The 18,645-nt window shown below is 38.2% G+C and overlaps 1 protein-coding gene across 8 annotated transcripts in view; it reads left to right on the forward strand.

Annotated features, from left to right (window-relative positions):
- exoc6b (exocyst complex component 6B) overlaps positions 1–18,645 on the forward strand; it is a 95,809-nt gene that overhangs the window by 29,597 nt on the left and 47,567 nt on the right. For 4 of the 8 annotated variants that reach the window (XM_079867098.1, XM_079867099.1, XM_079867101.1 and 1 more), the window contains exons 7-14: positions 4,327–4,527; positions 6,544–6,612; positions 13,763–13,846; positions 14,993–15,039; positions 15,583–15,703; positions 16,669–16,740; positions 17,351–17,448; positions 18,379–18,484. In XM_079867098.1, the coding sequence (XP_079723224.1) occupies positions 4,327–4,527; positions 6,544–6,612; positions 13,763–13,846; positions 14,993–15,039; positions 15,583–15,703; positions 16,669–16,740; positions 17,351–17,448; positions 18,379–18,484 (798 nt within the window). The remainder of the gene's footprint in view (positions 1–4,326; positions 4,528–6,543; positions 6,613–13,762; positions 13,847–14,992; positions 15,040–15,582; positions 15,704–16,668; positions 16,741–17,350; positions 17,449–18,378; positions 18,485–18,645) is intronic. The other 4 variants (XM_079867100.1, XM_079867102.1, XM_079867104.1 and 1 more) reach the window with 1 other exon arrangement.

Consider the following 18,645-nt stretch of genomic DNA (forward strand, 5'->3'; position numbering starts at 1 on the left):
CAATTTCGGAGAGGCTAGCAATAGCAAGCTAGCTTTGAAAGCATTAGATCCCACCATCCCTTCAGAGCGCTCCCCAAAGCCACGCCTCCTGCTAAACAGCCAGAGCAGAGTCGGCAAAGCGTCTCAAAAGCACATAACATTACAATAATAATGAACGTAAACAACTTACAGAGATCTGACTTGTCTACAACTTGCGCTCAGTGACTTGTCTGTCTGCCTTACAGAATGCGCTGATAATGTCTGCACTAGCAGAGTGCGTGGAGGAATGGAAATACATGTATGTTGTACATGAGTATGGTAAAAAGTGTTTATGAAAAATTGCCTACCCTACCTTTAAGTATTTCATTCTTTTTCTCCAAAGGAATATTAAAGTGGCCCCATTATGCAATTTTAAAGATTCCTAATTTTGTTTTGGAGGTCTCCAACAGCAGGTTTACATGGATCAAAGGTCAAAAAACGCTTTCATTTTCTCATAATATACATTGCACATCACCACATTTTTCAATGATTCTCAGACGACTTGTCCGATGAATCAGTCTCTCTAAATGCCTCATTTCCGCGAGCCTACTCTACTCTACTCTACTCTGCTCTGATTGGTCAGACAGTCAAGTCTGTTGGTCTAATGCTTACAGCGCATGTCGGAAACAAAACGCCAATTACCATCATTGAATTCCAACTCTGGAGGCTTCCTAAAGCTTACAGATTGTCTTTACAATGTGTACAGTAATGATGGTGTCCAATGGTGAAACATTGGAATAACTAGTTATTCAACCTAAACCTCCATCGCAAGGGCGACTTGATCAGGACGTTTCTCAGTGATACGCTACTCAGTTTGTCGTTCATCATGAGATGTTGCAACTATAATTCCTCACCATCAGCATTAGAGCTGAAGATCTTTGCCCGAACCCGACGGGACCCGACGGGACCCGATGGGTTTGGTCGGGTTCGGTCTTAATTTCTATTATTTTACACGGGCTCGGGCCGGGCTCGGGCTCGCGCTTCGGGTTGCGTGGTAAATGAGCGGTCAGGTGATGTGTTTAGATTAGCGTGAAAATGGATCTTGAGGAGGTGAAACGGAGGCTGGTCTCTGGAGGACTTATTTTATTTATTTGTTCCAACTTCCAAGTGGCCTCTAGCCTCCGTTAGTCATGAATAAATGATGTTAAAAAATGTATAAATTACTCCTTTTTTACGAAAGACAAAGGTGCTCACGTGTGCGTGCGGCGCAGTCTCTTTTTTTCTTTCTCTCCCTTTTCCGCCGAGTGGTGCGTGTGCCGGCTCGCGGTGTGAAGCGCGTGTCCGCGCTATTCTCCGACACTCTTATCACTGCTGATAGACAGCCTTTTGGACAGTCGGGCTGTAAACGGGTTCGGGCTTTTAAAAAGCTGTCAATCAAAATGTACTTGTCGGGCTCGGGCCAAACTCTGTCGGGCTCGGGCCTTTTCGGGCCGAACTTTTAAGGCCCGATTACAGCTCTAATCAGCATTAAGAAGTGTATGTCCATCAACAAACTGATGTGTATATTTCAAATTTATTGCGGTGCACATGTGGGAACTGTATCATTAACTGTATCATAACAGCACATACGTTAGCCGAGCACTAACGTGAATGAGAATTTGCTTTCGCAGAGCAGAAAACGGTGTCTTATCGACATGTGCACAAGTTACAGCGTTTGAGGGCTAGTCAAGTTGTTCGCGGGGAGACAATGTAGAACATAGGTGGGCATTAGGCAAATATGTTACCCAGTGACGTGTAGCCTTAACGGAAGTGGGATTCGAATTCCTGACGAATCGTTTAGCCGTTTCAGAGTCGATTCTTTCTTTTGAGAGACAATAACTTTATTTATCGTACACTTTCGGCTTCACAACTTTGCAGATTGTTTACTTTCACAGACAGCTACATTACACACTACATGAAAGGTATTATTTGAAAAAGTATAATAAGGGCATCGAAGAAAAAGGTACCAGTACTGTGTATGTTTTTTCATGGTCTATACAGCCCATCTAAATAAAAAGACAGCCGTACAATATAAAACTACTGATGTATAGATATTTTTTATAAGTATAAAATTCAATCTGTTTGAGGTAGAGATGCACCAGAATGATTTTTTTTACAGAAACTGATATAAAAGTTTTCGTTTAGCTGAAAACAAAAATAAACTATGAATGCTTGATTGATTAAACTATATTGTCCACTAATGTGGAAATTTGTCATTGACTCTGACTCATATACACACAATGTATAACAACATTCATTTAAAATACAGTAAAAACAGTAAAAATTACAGTACATAAAATAACGATTGCAAAATAATCAAATACTTAAGTTGTTTGAGATTGTAGAGAGATTTTCATCATTTGCAATGATTCGTGGGAGTTCGTAGCTGAGTGAAACTGAAGTTCTATAGAAGCATATGTCATCATGTAACAATTTCCAAGCTCATGCTAAGTGGATGGGATTTTTACTTCTATTGCAACCTATTCACAATTACAAATATTTCTGAAGGGAATACATGCTGTACAACAAACTGCATAACTTTTTAACAACTAAATATATTTTCAAAAGGAATAATCTTTTTCCTCTCTTATTTGGCATGTTCCTTTACTGCATTAACAAAGTCACATTCTAGTTTAAATCCTGAAATTGCAGCTGTGGCTAACTAATGTCTTTCACTGTGAAATTCAAAAGTTCTTAATAATGGAGCACTTCATGGGGCCACTGAAGGAAAGGAATTTTTGCAGTGTTTGTTTCTTTCTTTTTGTTTGCCATCCAGTACCCCATCACTCTGACGCGAATGCCTCTACTTAAGATGAGAAGACCGAACTGAACGAGTGGGACATAACAGCCAATGAAGCACAATAGACAACACACTACTGTAACATACTACATCCGATAAACCCTCGCTATGACGCACATGCCTCTACTAGAGGTTAGAAGAGGACTAGAACTTCAGACATGTCTAAAGAAATGAGTGGAGCACAATACAATTATGAATACAATGACAATGCTCAATCTTTACATAGTCCAATTAGTGCATTTAGACCTTCTCATTCTCAGAGAAGAATTATAATAGGATAAAGTGTTGGCTTGAATCCTTTTTGTGAAAACATCAAGCAGCCACAACATCCACCTTGCATCCTATTGTCAATTATTTTGCCCTTATGGTGTTGAAGTTTTCTCTCAATTACCTTTTTTGTCTGCTTCAAGAGACTGGGTTGAAATGTTCACAACATTTCCTGTAATGAAGTCCTTTAAATCTGATGCTCTTCATGGGAAGGAATTCTTGAGTTGCAAAGGTCTCTTCATGTGCCACCATCCGATATACCTTCGCAATGACGCACATGACTCTACTAGAGAGCTCAATCTTTGCGTAGTCTAATAAGCTCATTTGGACCTTCTCATTCTCAGAGAAGAATAATCAGAATAAACAGTGTTGTCTTGAATCCTTTTTGTGGAACCACCAGGAAGCCCACAACATCCCCTTTGTATCCTATTGTCGCTGCTTGGTTTCTGTTCCCTTGTCCTAATGGTGTTTTGGAGTTATGGAGTTTTCTTTTTTTCAATAAAGAGGCAGTTTTTTTTGTTGTCTGCTTCAAGAGCCCTCCATGCCCGAATCTTGCTCCCCACTAAATAACTTGAGAGGTCTGTAAGGAGAAGGTTGTGTGCGCATTTAACTTAGTCTTGACGTCAGACGCTGTTAGTTAAAGAATAGTGTTCTATTGAGGAAATCTCATCTGAACTCTCACGTTTTGCTTATGGGAAATCCTTTCACAGGTGCCTTTCCCTTTGTTGGGACTAATGGGAAAAGACGTACTTTGTCAACATGTAGAACAGTATCGCTATTGAGTTAGAATGTCACATGGAAAATGATTGACATACGTTCAGTCTTTGTTATTTCTTGGTATCGTGGGATACTAAAATACACACACTCTCTCTCTCTCTCTCTCTCTCTCTCTCTCTCTCTCTCTCTCTCTCTCTCTCTCTCTCTCTCTCTCTCTCTCTCTCTCTCTCTCTCTCTCTCTCTCTCTCTCTCTCTCTCTCTCTCTCTCTCTCTCTCTCTCTCTCTCTCTCTCTCCCTCTCCCTCTTCCTCTCCCTCTCTTGTATTTTAAAGTAGCTTTGCAGAAATTAGTATTGTCATGAGAAAAAATAACTTTTTATTTGTAATTTAAAATGTATTCAAATTTCATTTGGATTCTTGTAAAAAAACAAACAAATGTAATCTATCTATCAATCAATTTTTTTTGTGCAAAAATAAATAATTAAATGCAAAAAATGAAAGTCCTACCATATGTTCCTCTTCACATGTTGCTGTGTTTGTTTTCCAGGCACAGGTGCAGATCGCTCGTGACAATGCCGTGACATCACAGCAGCGGTCAGCGAGTGGACGGAGGATACGGAAGGATGCACGCTCAGGCACAGAGGTGGACAGAACTGAAAGCAACCCCTTCACAGAACAGGATTCTGGGATATTGGATGTGGAGTATGAAGAGGAGGACGAGGTGAGAGAGGAAAGATTCACCTCAGCAGTTAAGCATTTCAATTTATTTTAAGCTTTTACCAAGTTGTTTTTAGGCTACTTTTGTGCACAGGCACTCTATGAAACCAGAAAAAAAGAGAATTCTCCATTCAAATGTAACTTTGGGTATTATTCTCTATTCTTGCTCTTTTTCCTTCTGTGTCAGTCCTTCATTTGGGTGGGAATCATAATGAATGTAACGATTCTGCTTCTGATTCTTATTAGTGATTCCGCTAACAATTCTTTTAATATGTTTGAGATGGATTTAAATTATTATTATTTTTTTTAAATCCAAAATGTTTCTACACTTATTCAAATAAACAACCAGCCACAAAACACAGTAATGGTTCTTGGTTCATTCAGTGAAACATGTCGAAATGAATCACTCAATAAGTGAGTCAGGTTAATTCAGTAACCACTCCAACTGATTCAACCTTTGTATGAATAACTTAGATCTGGAAAACACTGTCACAGTTTTTTAGTACAGTGTTCTATCTACATTAGCCAAAAATCTAAAGTCAGCATTTAGTTAAAAAAATATATTTTAATGGCATCTCTGAATATTGACTCTAAATCCCAGTTTCTCTGTCTCTGTTTTCGTCCCTCTCCATCAGTCCCTTTCTCCTGCTTTACTTTAATATCCCTATGGACTTGCTGTTGGGCTGCCTGCCCAGTCCAGGATCCCCTCCCTTTCTTAATGGAGCGTCTCAGCTCCGCAGTCGTTTAGTGTCATTAGGCCTGCCCTGCTCCTCTGAGGCAGCAATGTGAGACGTGTGGAGCATGCAAGACGTGCTCCCCAGCTGTTGCTACCACCGGCACGGAGCGAAAGGATGATCCCCGCTTATGTCCTTTGAGACAAATTAAAATGACACAATCAAGACAGACGTTGTGTAGTTCACGTTGATTTTATTTTGACGTGCTCAGATAAGCGTGTGTGACTTCTTGTTTTGGTGTTTTCACTTGCTCAAACTGAAGCAACACAAGATTGACACTTGTTGTGTTTGTACTAAAGCACTGGTGATGGACTTTTGTTTTCCATTTGCGTTATGCTAAGCAGACACTTTCATATCAAACCAACTAACAAAAAGTTACTTGCTAAATAAACGTTAATGTAATTGTTGACTAAAGTTATCATCTTTACCTAATGTCTTCCCAATTCCATGATGGTGCAACATTGTTAACTATACTATTTTGATATCAGTTTGATCAACATAAACATTTCCACAATAGTTCCATAAGTGAATATTTTACCTTCAACTGACCCTGGTAAGGTTAATGCTTTTTGCCCTCTTGTTTGACCTTTCCCCCCCTTCCCTTCCATCCAAGCTTCAATCAGCCTGTGCGTCATCATGTTTTCCTCTTCTGGCTCCTGTTTGAGAAGCACTGCTTGTGCCAGGCTTTAATCTGCTTGAATCTCTGTGCTCAGGGGCTTCCTGAGAAACGGTTGTGTCCAAAGATGCAGATCAGTGCCCGTTTAATGACCCCTTGCCACCTGAGCGATGTCCCCTTGCGCCCCTTCGTCCTGTCTGTAAACTGTTTGTAGGGGAGTATGTTGGTGTGAACACGCCATCCTTGAACCGGGCAGACATTTCCAGCACTGTCCCAGTGGTGCATCAAGACTGAATTGTTTTTTCCACATTCTCTGGTTTAATTGTTGGTGGTGCCATGAAGTAGTCGGGTTTGAATGTCCCTGGTTGCTATTTTGCGGGCACCAGATCAAAGCTGGTATTGTTCAGTTGGCCATTTGTTTGGGTTACTTTTGGAAAAAGAGTCTTTCCTATACTGGTAAGGTCAAGGGTGGCTCAAGTCAAAGGGAAATAAAGAGAATGTGATAAGTTAAATGTGGTAAAACTACTTTTTTTTTTACACTACATTCATTTTTCATGACCTTTGAAAATCTAAATAAATTCTAGTTGAAAAATATCTTTAATGTTGTTTTTCCTTATTGACTTCCAGCTTTAGTGCTGGTTATTTGTATAGGATAATATGTGTCTCTCACTGACTCACTGACTGTATTTTTTTGCAGATTCCTGGTGCGCAGGACTTGGTGGACTTCTCTCCTGTGTATCGCTGTTTACACATCTACACTGTATTGGTAAGTATTTCTCATTTGCATTCTGTTGTATTTCAGGTTTGACTGAAAACAATCTCTATGCTGGCCCTCACGCTTACATATAACCCTCACTTTGTTCCCCAAGGCCTTTTGTTGCAGTGTTATTCTCAGGTAGAGAATGTCTTGTGTGTTTTCAACATATGTTCCTTAAAATGTGGATATGTATTTTAGTGTGTGTATGAGAGGTTGGTCATTTAAAATTTCATGCGTTAACGTTACCGTTTTATGAGTGAGCGTTTTACACTACCGTTCAAAAGTTTGGGGTCAGTACGAATTTATTTGGAAAGTAATTAATGCTTTTATTCAGCAAGGATGCATTAATTTGATCAAAAGTTACAGTAAATACATCTATATTGTTACAAAAAAATCGTTGAACTTTCTGTTCATCTAATAACCCTTAAAAAAATGTATCACGTTTTATCCATGTTGACTGTTTTCAATGTTGATAATAATAAGAAATGTTTCTTGAGCACAAAGTCAGCATATTAGACTGACATTTTAAACTATATTACAATAGAAAACAATCATTTTAAATTGTAGCACTAGTAATATTTTACAATATTACAGTTTTACTGTATTTTTGTTCAAATCAGTGCAGCCTTAGTAAGCATAAGAGACTTCCTTTTAAAAGAATTAAAAAATATTACTGACCCCAAACTTTTGAATGATAGTAAATGTGTAAATATTTTTTATTTGATGTATAGCTGCATGATTAAGTGAAATAAAGTTGAAATCCCAATGGGGAATATCTTCATATTAGATGTTTATAATATCACAAAATCGCAGTATTTGACAAAATAATAAGTACATACGTACATCTGTTAATCCGTGCTGGCTGGTCATTTTAAATCTAAGCGGCTAGCACCAGTTGTTTGTCAATGACTAATTTTTTTGACTAAATTTGCCAGTGGAAACTGCTCCATAGTTTACCAGCAAGTTCTCCACCCAAAAGTACCCTGGAATGTTCCCTGCACAAACAAATGTTTCATTTGACGCAGTCACAAGTAATGAAAAATGCATCAGTGTTAATTTATTAACTATTAACTTGCTAGACACACACATTTGTGGAGTCAAGAGTCTTTAAACTATTTTCTTGTGGTATGCTTCAAAATACGACCAAGAATTTGGTGTAGGTCTACATGCTTGGGTGGGTACGTCTGTTTTTTTGTTTTTTTTTGACACGAGGGTGCACGTGTTTGTTTTCGGAGTGTACGTGCTGACAGCTCCTCATGAAGACTCTTGAATTGTTTGAGTTGGTGGAATGTCACTTTTATGACCCTTCAGCTTGTAAATTTCATGTGCGAGCAGATGGACTGTCATTACTACAATAGTCTTTGTAATGGAAGCTGGTGAGAATGGCATGCTGGGGGTTCGGGGTAGAGAGGAAGCCTTTAGAGTTCATGTCTTGCCCTTTTTTTGACCAGTCCAAAGCTGCTCTGGAAACCCGGTCTAGGAGCCGTCTGAGGACGCAGAGGAAATGGAGGAAAAGTAAAGGACCAGAGTTGTTTGAAAGTGACCAGGGAGTCATAGAAGGGAGACACACACACTGTTTTGAGGTTATAGGAAAAAAAGCAAACAAATGAGAAAAGAGCCCCGATAAGTGAGTCGATGTGTTTCTTTTTAAGAAGGAATGTTCGAGTTTTTGTGTTTCCTTTCCCTGGTGACCCTGGAGTCACCTCAGACCCTGGGAAATCACAATGCTTACTTATACAAAAACAATCAGAATTGCACTTTATATGTCCCTGAAGAACTTTTTTGTTTAAACGGTGAGCACAAACTCATGAACGCCTGTTTCAATGCGCCTATGGCAGATACTTCCCATTCACTGTATATTCAGTGGCCTGAACGCCCCCATAGGAAGGAAGTTGTTGAGACTGTTGTATGTTTATATGTCGAGTGGCCTTAGTGTGACATCACTCCAGATAATTTAAACAAACATCATGTAAACACCGCTACACGCTACTGTAAAGAGTGAGAGGCACAGAGAGACACTTGTGGAAGGGAGGGAAACAAGTCAAATATAGAATTTGTTCATGACCGTGGTCCTGTAGATGTACAATGGCGCTTTTTTGGTCTTGCTCTGACTCCTGAGCTGGCTGCACTCCAGATGGCAGGAGGCGCTGAGGGGGTTCACCTGGGTTTCCTTCATACCAGGGGGTCGTGACCCGGCCACGGTGTCCCTTGGCTTTTTATTTTTTGCATGTGTGTGAGACAGTATGACTTTGAGGCCTGGAACTATAAGTGTGGAGCTGCTGCGGAGGAACAGGAAGTTGAACTCTGGTTGGAAATTCAAGCCGAGGGATGGAAAGAATAAGGATGGCGAAAGAGAACAGAACAAGAGAGAGGTCAAAGTGCCCATTGGAGGGTACAGCCTGTTCTTTTGTCAAATTTGGCTGAAAAACTTAAATAGAAGACAATGTGTTTTAAGTTTTTCTTCACACTGCAATCAAACAATTGACATTTTTATGAATCTGAAGATAATAAAGTTCAAATGGACAGAGGAAAAAGATTATCCCTATGGAGTGGTGGAATTAAAAGAACAGTGGACTGCAATAGAATAGAAGGCAGAGAAAAGAGGAAGTGTGATATTTAAGTTTAGTTGTTAAAAGTGTGACCTCTCTGCCTCAAGGTCTTGCACTTACCATAACCTCTTATTGTTTTTACATTGCCAGAACACAGCCAAAATGACTTTTCAATTCGTATGACCTCAAGTGCAGACATTTAATGATGTCAGAAATCCGAGGCCGGTGGAGATTTCCTGGGGTCACTTTGTACTCTTACCTCTGTTTGCTCCTGTAGAACTGTAGTGTAAAACGGTCATAGATCTGATCTATTCTATTCTATTCTATTCTATTCTATTCTATTCTATTCTATTCTATTCTATTCTATTCTATTCTATTCTATTCTATTCTATTCTATTCTATTCTATTCTATTCTATTCTATTCTATTCTATTCCTCCTGGCTTTCTTTTCCTGTTAGTCTCCTGTACCGACTTCCAGCTCAAACTCCTCCTCTTTGCTCCTGATGGAACTCTGAACAGTGTCTCCATTCTCTGACAGTTCTGGTCTGTGTTCAGATCAGTAAAAACAGAGACTGGTTGTGATGGGCCAGCTGCAGCACGAAACCCTTGAGAAGGAGATGTTGGCACTGTTCTCCTTTGATTTTGACTGTTTAGGTTAAGGAACATCTATATGAGATGGAGCATTTGGACTCGATTAACTGAGTTTAGACTGCAGTTGGTAGACCTGCTCTTCTCAGTCTAGTAACCGCACAAAAGTTTGTATAGCCAACAGGATGGACACACTCAGTTAAATTCCTTTCACACAGAACACAGCATCCTTCTCTAACATCCTTTTTGTTCCTTCTCCAAAATTTCTTTTTAAGGATTCTGAGGTAATATACATCCTGCTCCAAAGAGTCTGTGTCACCATTGAGCGTATATTGTGCAGGAGTCATTTTGCCATACTTCGGACTGTTCAGTTTTGGGGAAGCTACTTTGAAGCTGCAGCTGCTCATAATTTAAAGCAAGTGGCTATGAATCATTGAATCCATTTTTTTTAATAAGTTGATGAATGAACCATCTTGAATCAGAAATGAATCAGACTTCCCAACACTTTTTGTGAGAGAGAAGGTTTGTATGCGTGTATGCGTGTGTGTGTGTGTGTTGTTGCACTTAGTGTTGAACAAGTTACTTTCTTATACTTTCTTTTTGTGTTTCTCACTGAATTGTTCAAACTTCTGTCTTTCATTGTACTCTGAAGGCCTTTGTGGTCAAAGCATAGTATCTGTTTGATCCCTGTTGTTATTAAAGGTTTCAGGTTGTTCTGAAGTAATTTGAAATTTGTATAATGCTTTTTCCATTTCTGTGCCCACTGTTTTCTCCTCCAATTCTTATTTCTCAAACCTTTTTCTTCCTCTCACATCATTACATCTGGGTGGTCTTGGTGGCGTAGCCTAGTTGTAAACTATTTGGGCTTGGTAACCGAATGATTGCAAGTTCAAACTCTCAAGGGTCTCAGTATCACTATTGTGCCCTTAGTCATTTACTCTTACAACATACTTATTATGCCAGAGTCTTAAGTAAAAATATCCCATTAAATCAGAAGTTCACTGTAAAAAGCACAGTGACAATGTTTCTATTATTACGGAATGGTGCCTGCATATTTTGCAACTGTATATTTCATTAAGTGACATAGTGTTAATATACCAATCTACTTGAAGTACCAAATTCTGCTTTGTACTTTAAAATGTACTAATAACCACCATAATAATACAAGTGGTAAAATAGAAAGCTGCATTGTGAATTAGTCTTCATCGTAAGCATACATGTCAACCCACCCGTTTTTCCCAGGATTCTCCCGTATTTTACCTTGCTATCCCGCTATCATCCTGTTTAAATATTGTCCCGTATTTCTCCCGTATTTTTAATCTTTCTATAAAAAATAAAAAATAAATAAAAAAATCCCACTGGGCACAAACCAGTTAAGCGGAAATCCCGCCCTGCAGCTAATTTCATTGGTTAAGGTTACAATGACGGGTAGGTTTAGGGGTCAGTGTTTGGTGTAGGCAATCAGTACTGTGATTCACATGACCAATAAAATCTTTAGAATCGGCTAAAGATTCTTAGCCTATTCCACCCCCTATTATTTTTCACTGTATTAATGCGATTAATTAATAAAATGGTGCATAGTATGTTCTTGCAAAAAACAAACTTGAGAGTATTTTACAGTAAAATGACTTGCAGTGTGATGTTGAACCATTTATAATTTAAATGGTTAACTTGCGGTTAACCAATAAACAGGTTTTTACTGTAGCATTTTACATTCTTCTTCTGTAAAAATTATCTTTTTTTTTTATTCAATCAATCAATCAATCAATCAAAGCTTTATTAAGGACACGTGGTTCAAAACACAAACAATAACACAGACAAATACAAATAAAAAATATCACGTGTTTACATATAGGCTAAAACACCAATGGTTCCACATATTGGAGAAGAACCTGACTGAACTTAGGGCCAGGTTTGTCAGTGTTGAAATGATACTATTTGCAGAGTCTAACAACCTACACATACATCTGTACATGATATTGCGCAGAACAGGTGGGCATGCCAACACTGACAAACATTTGGCTTGCACTGCTCCATCGTGGCACCTTAAGTAGCAGCCTCATTCCATCATTATATGCTACATTGAGTTTCTGCATGCTGCTCTTTCTGTAATGCCGCCACAAATGGGCAGTATACATAGAGGTAAAATATGCTCTAAAAAGTGCAGTCTTCACAGATCCTGAGCACATACCAAATTTGCAAATCAACATATTAGCTTGTGCATAGATCATACAACACTGTCTATAAATGTCTTAATCATCAAACAGGTCATCAGTTATTTAGCCTCATCACATACCTTAAGGACAATACCAGACAGAGAAAATTCAGGACATTATAGTTTCCTGTCCTCCCTACTCCTAACAATCATAACATTACTCTTCTTTGCATTGTAGTTAATGCCAAAGTCTGAGCCATATTGAGAGGAAACCCTCAATAACTGTTGAAGGCCAGCACTAAATGGACAGAAAATCACCAAAACGTTGGCGTACATCAAGTGGTTGATGATAGTGTTACCAACCATACAACCTGTTCCACAGCTGTTTAGCAGCTTCGATAAATCGTCCATATAAACATTAAAGAGAAAGGGGGACAAAATGCTTCCCTGTCTAACTCCATTGCATACATTGAATGGAGCAGACACAGAGACTCCATTTTACATGCATTGACTGATGAGCATACCAAAAAGCCAGAATTCTCACTAGAAATTTGGGAACTTCTCTGTTGTGTAACTTGTAAAATGATTTTTTATTTACCGGTACACGATCAAATGCTTTAGAGGCATCAATAAAACACATAATAATTGTGCAATTATGCCTGTTATACAAATCTAAAATCTCCTTTAAAGCAAAAATACACATACTATCTGTACCATGTTTAGGTTTAAAACCAAACTGGTTGTCATTGGTCAGGGCAAACTGTTCCAACTTATTCAGTAAAGTCCTCACTAGGACCTTGGATTAGAATACTGTCCAGAGCTATAGGCCGGTAATTATCCATGCTATTTCTTTTGCCAGCTTTGTCTTTATTAATAGGCACTAACATCACAGATAACAGAGACTTAAATATTGATGCTTACACCATCAATATTTGTTGGCAAAGATGTTTTACAGTTTAGATTTCTTTCCAGAAATCATTTGGATTATTTTTTTGCAGTTTCCTTGCAAGTGAGTCAGACCTCATTGTGTTTTCATTCCTCTTTATGAAACGTAGAGCATATTTAAAATGTGCATTTGCCCGTTTCTTATATTCAAATAAGGAACCATGTTTATGTCTGCCATGACTTCATGTGTGGTATGTATTTGCTTAGTGTATCACATTATTAATTTAGATTTGTCAAACTCTATTGGAATCAATTGACATTCAAGTCTGCCTGTGGATACATGAGAAGCTCTGTTAGTGTGCCGTGCAGTGTTATAGCTGGTCAAGTCTTGGCCTGTTGTATTATCCTTTTATAAGAGTTACAGTCACCCGCTCCGTCTAGATAAATTCAGAGACACTTTACCAGGTAGTGATAAGTCCTACCGTACTGCCGCTGTTTTCTGTCTTTATCTCTGTCTCTCTGTGCGTGTCTGTTGTTTTTACGCTCTTTTCTGACTGGGACGTGTGTGCATGTGTTGGTGTCATGCCCTTATAGACTTTGATAGCAGTCTGTTTGAGGTGGACAGGAACTGCACTTTGGGACTCTGGGAAAAGGGTCAAGTCTTTAAGCGCTGAATGAGTGCCTTTGTTTTTAGACCACAACCCTCTGCTGCACTGTATTCTGAGTCATACTATGAGATTAGAAGAGAGAGTACCTGATATGCTCTTTTTTCAGTTTAGCTTGGTCTCTACAAGTAGGAATCTGTTTTACTGTGTCAACTGCTTCTCTCCGTCATTACCTTCCCTCTCTTGTGTCATCTTGAGCTTTTCTGGTGTAAACACAAGTCTTACATGACTGATGCTCATTGGTCATAGAGCTGTTCACACAAATTGAGAGCCATATTGTCACTCAGGTGCTTAGAACGTGTATCTGCCTTACACAGGGTGCCCGGGACACGTTTGAGAACTACTACAGGAAGCAGCGGCGGAAACAGGCCAGACTCGTGCTACAGCCTCACTCTAACATGGTACGCCCTTACACCTCCTGAGAACATGCCGTGTCTAACTGTCTGTCTGACACCCTCCTATAATATTCACTGCACCACCCCAATCACTAACATCACCTGACATAAACTCTCAGGAACTGTGAGGTGGTAAGTCATTAGTGCTACATTACATACAAATTTATAATTGGTTGACATGGATGCATACAATGAACTTGACACCAAGGTATAGTTAATTTAGGGCCTGAAAATTAAAATGGGGACCTCGAGTGTAGATGTCTTCATATAGAGTTTTCATTAGCTTGCACAACGATTGGAAAATGATGTTGAACCATCGTTCCAGCTAAAATATAGCTCAGTTGCACTCAGTGTTGATGTCATTACAAAATATTTCAGGTATACACCACTACTGTTCAAAAGATTAGGGTTAGTAAGATTTCTTTTAAAGAAATTCATACTTTTATTCAGCAAGGAAAAATAATAATTGATCAAAAGTCAAATGTAAAATGAAAGTAAAGACATGTTACAATAGTTTTTTGTTTCAAATAAATGCTGTTCTTTTGAACTTTCTATTCAAAGAATTCTAAAAAAAAAATGTATCACAGTTTCCCAAAAATATTGTAAACTGTTTTCAACATTGATAACAAGAAAAATTGTTTCTTGAGCACCAAATCAGCATATTGAAAAGTTTTCTGATGGATCGTGTGACACTGGAAACTGGAGTAATGATGCTGAAAATCAACTTTATACTGAAAATTCAAAATTAGATTTTAAAATAAATTAAAATGGAAAACAGTTCTGTTTTATTGTATTTTTGTATCCGTGAGCATTAAAAGATTTTTTTACAAAAACATTAAAGAATTTTACTAACCCCTAACTTTTGACTGGTAGTGTATGTTAAAGTGTTGAAGACCTTTGCTGAATGTGATTGTACAGGTATGTTGTTATTTGATCAGAAATATGACTTATTATTGATGTAATAGAGGTAACATTTTTTTTCAAAGAAATAATGAATTCTAAAGCAAATGAAATAAAAATGTTTTAGGTCAATCTAGTTTATTTCAGCAATAAAAAAAAAAAAGAAAAAAAGAAAAAAGAAAAATTATTATAGTAGACTGCTCAATTGACTGATGTTCATAAACTCTCCTTCCTCTCTACTGTGGTCTCCAGCATGAAACGTTAGAGGGATACAGGCGCTACTTCAATCAAATTGTTGGGTAAGTGCAGTGTACGTTTTATTTTGAATGGCCAAATTAACTGAAAATCAATTATAGATGCTTATAATGTTTTTAATGCAGGATAGAATTAAAACCGCTGAATCCTTTTATTGGCTCAGTGTTCAGACCCTCCCATTTGCCAAACACTCCCCTTGCTCTGGCCCTTCCTGATTCTCCATCCCAGTGCTGCCGGAAAACTCTCTGAGCTTTAGAATTTATGGTTCTGGAGATGTGGACTGGCAGATTGGTGTTATTCCGAGTGTCTGGATGGGAATATTGGGAAGGCCGGAGTCTGGAATGGAGGCTTTTGCAAACATCCTAAATTACACAAAAAAGTCTCAGGGCACTCGCACAGTGAGATGTCTGGGATTTTTTTGGGAATTTTGCTGGCCTGTTTGATGACTCTGATTCCTTTGGGTGCTGGACAGCATCAGTGTGACCATTTGAGATATTAGTAGTTTAATGAAATGTTTTCATACAGTATGATGTTGTAAAGTACTCACTGTTTCTCTTTCATACACTTTCTTTGTCTATGTCCTGTAGTTTTTTTGTAGTGGAGGACCACATCTTGCACACCACGCAGGGCCTGGTAAACAGGGCTTATGTGGAAGAATTGTGGGAGCTGGCTCTTTCCAAGACTATTGCAGCCTTGCGTACTCATTCAGTATGTCTGCACACTACACACTCAACACACACTGAGCAAGACAAGCCAAAAGACAAGCAGTAAATCTGTTTAGTCAAGGCATCAATTTGAAGGCCAACCTGGAAGCCTAATTCCCCATGACTTCCCTCTGGAATTTCTGATGGGTTTTTAGGATAGTGGTTTTCTAGTACAATAAGGTGGTGACTTACATTACTCGAAGACACTGTGCTTTCACATTTCGTTGTACAACATATACTACCGTTCAAAGGTTTGTAGTCGGTAAGATTTTTAAAAAATGTTTTTGAAAGAAGTCTCTTATGGTCACCGAGGCAGTATTTATTTAATCAAAAATGCAGTACAAACAGTGTGAAATATTGATGCGTTCACTCTAGTTAATATTTTATAGTAATAGTAATATTATATGTTAATAGTTATAGTAAAATTTTTTTTATGAATAGAAACTTAAAAATATTTTTTTTGTGTGCTTAGTTAAAAAAACCCAATTTTTTCTGTTTAATTTTATGCACCCTTGATGAATAAAAGTAATGTCTCCCCACCCATAAGAATCCTACTGACTTACAAACTTGAACAGTTGTGTATATTTACCTCAAATGTGAAGTTTGAAACAGTTGTGGTTTTAAAAATGTAAAGAACTGCCACGGTTGTCCTCGTAAATGAACTCTCATCTGTGTGATGGTAGTTGTCCTTATTTTACTCATAAATTGAAAACACTTCTCTAAAACCTATTAAAATTCTGAGGGATCCTATGTCTCAAAAAGACCAACCCTCCTCTGGGTTTTAGAACTACAAACCAGACAGTTAAATTCCCAGATTACAATTGTCATACAATTGTCACATACTTATTTGCTAAAATCAATGTTTCACAATGTTTTTTTTTTTTACATTTATACCAAGTAATCTTAATCCCTGTGCTTTCCTTCCTCTGCTTCTGCTGTAATCCATCATTCTCTCTTGTGTCTTTGCAGTCTTATTGCACTGATCCAGACCTGATTTTAGATCTGAAGAATCTCATAGTGCTGTTTGCAGACACACTGCAGGTGAGATGGGGTAGTACCTGACCATCAGGGCAGCTGTTGTGCTCTTGTTTATATGGATAACGTCTAAGAACAAGGGGTGTCAAATGAATAGATTTTTTTTTCAATCAAATAAATAATCACATATAAAAAATGTGTTGGGAAAAGTATAATTTTATAGACAGTATTGTGACAACAAATATTGTGACAAACAAATACAGCATTGAATAAACATTACAAAAAGGTTCAGTATATTGTTTGTTCCGTTTGATATAATGTATCATATCTCTAGCCTTCAGTCAACTGCAATGCTGTGTCAAGTTAAAAGTAATGTGCCTTGAGATCCCTGCATTCTCATTGTCTTTGAATGCAAGTATGTGTTCTTTGTGAATGGCAAAAACACAAATACTTTTAGATATGTTTTCAAGCTTGAATTATTTAGATGGAAGGAAAATATCTTATTTAATAATTTACATGCGTGTTTTGGGGACATGACTAAATGCGTTTTTTTTTTAAGAAATACGTTGGACAAATGTAAATGTATAAACAATATTTCATTCTGATTTCTGCTGAGAGTTGCATGCATTGCTTCCTGTTTTCAACTGAGCTGGGTATTATCCACCCCTCTCTTCAGGGTTATGGTTTTCCAGTAAACCAGTTGTTTGACATGTTGCTGGAGATGAGGGATCAATATGGGGAGATACTGCTGAAGAAGTGGAACCAGTCCTTCAGGTGCTTTCTGCCTCTCCTTTTCTCTCTCCCTTTTCTCTGTTTTCTTCATCTCGATGCCTCGGTTTTTCATTTGAGTAAGGATAATGATGATTTGGTTATCACCTTATGACCCTTGAGAAATCCATACTGAAGGAATTATACTAATGGGGTTATGCCCAAATGTAAGGCACGTTCAGTTTAAATCAGGTTATGTTTACTGTACATCATTTGTTCTGATCTGCAATTCAATACTTGGTTACCAAACATCCATTTTTTATGAAATATACATTTTTAATGCCCTCTATCAAAGTACCATTTAAAGAAATTGCCTGAATCTTATACCTGTATTGCTCAGAGATTTATGTTTGCAGAGGCTCTGGATTACAGGACAGTTGAAGGACAGAGAAATTTTGTCAGGCCAAACTATTAAACTAAAATCACTGATCAAATTACACCCATATGACTAAATCATATTGCTTGAAGGACAAATATTTTCTGTTTTTTTTTTTTTGTGCTGGGGATCCTTTAAAGAGCATTTAATCCAAAAATGTCAATTCGTTGAAAAAAAAATTGTTAAAGCTCCTTGGAGCTCCTCGGCTGAATCTTAAGAGCAGATGACTTGGAAAGGTTGTTGTAACCTTGTTGGAGTCGTTTTTAGATCCCTGTCAGAGACACTTGACTCACTCCATAAAAGAATGATGCTCTGGAGTCTTTGAATGACTCAGAATATCATTACTGTGGGAACAGGCATTCAAGGAAGATCTGTTGTGTGTGTGTTAGCCTTGACTGAGTTACACAAATACACACACAGACAGACATGCTTCTCATGAGTCCAGTAAATGGTTTTTAGATTATTTAGTCTTCTTAAATATCCTGCTGTTGTCCTCAGGTTTATGATCGGTTCATCTGTGAAGTCAGGTCTTTTCCCCTCACACTTCTTCTGTTGGTTAGGCAAATCTTGGATCAGGACAACTACAGCCCCATTCCCGTGACGTCCCCTGATGAGTACCAGCGGATCGCAGGCCAATTCCCCTTCCAGGATCCAGAGCTCGACAAGGTGAGCATTAGGCACATAAGAAAGCTTTTATCCTAGATATTTTTCTCACAGATTCCCTCAGTTACACACCCTCCAGTCTCCACAAAGACATAAATATCCTCCTGTTGTCCAAGAAGTTGATTGCTAACATGCGCATCCTCTGAAATACTTTGAACAAAGCC

Source organism: Squalius cephalus, assembly GCF_949319135.1.
Source record: "Squalius cephalus genome assembly, chromosome: 3".
Taxonomy (NCBI): Eukaryota; Metazoa; Chordata; class Actinopteri; order Cypriniformes; family Leuciscidae; genus Squalius; species Squalius cephalus.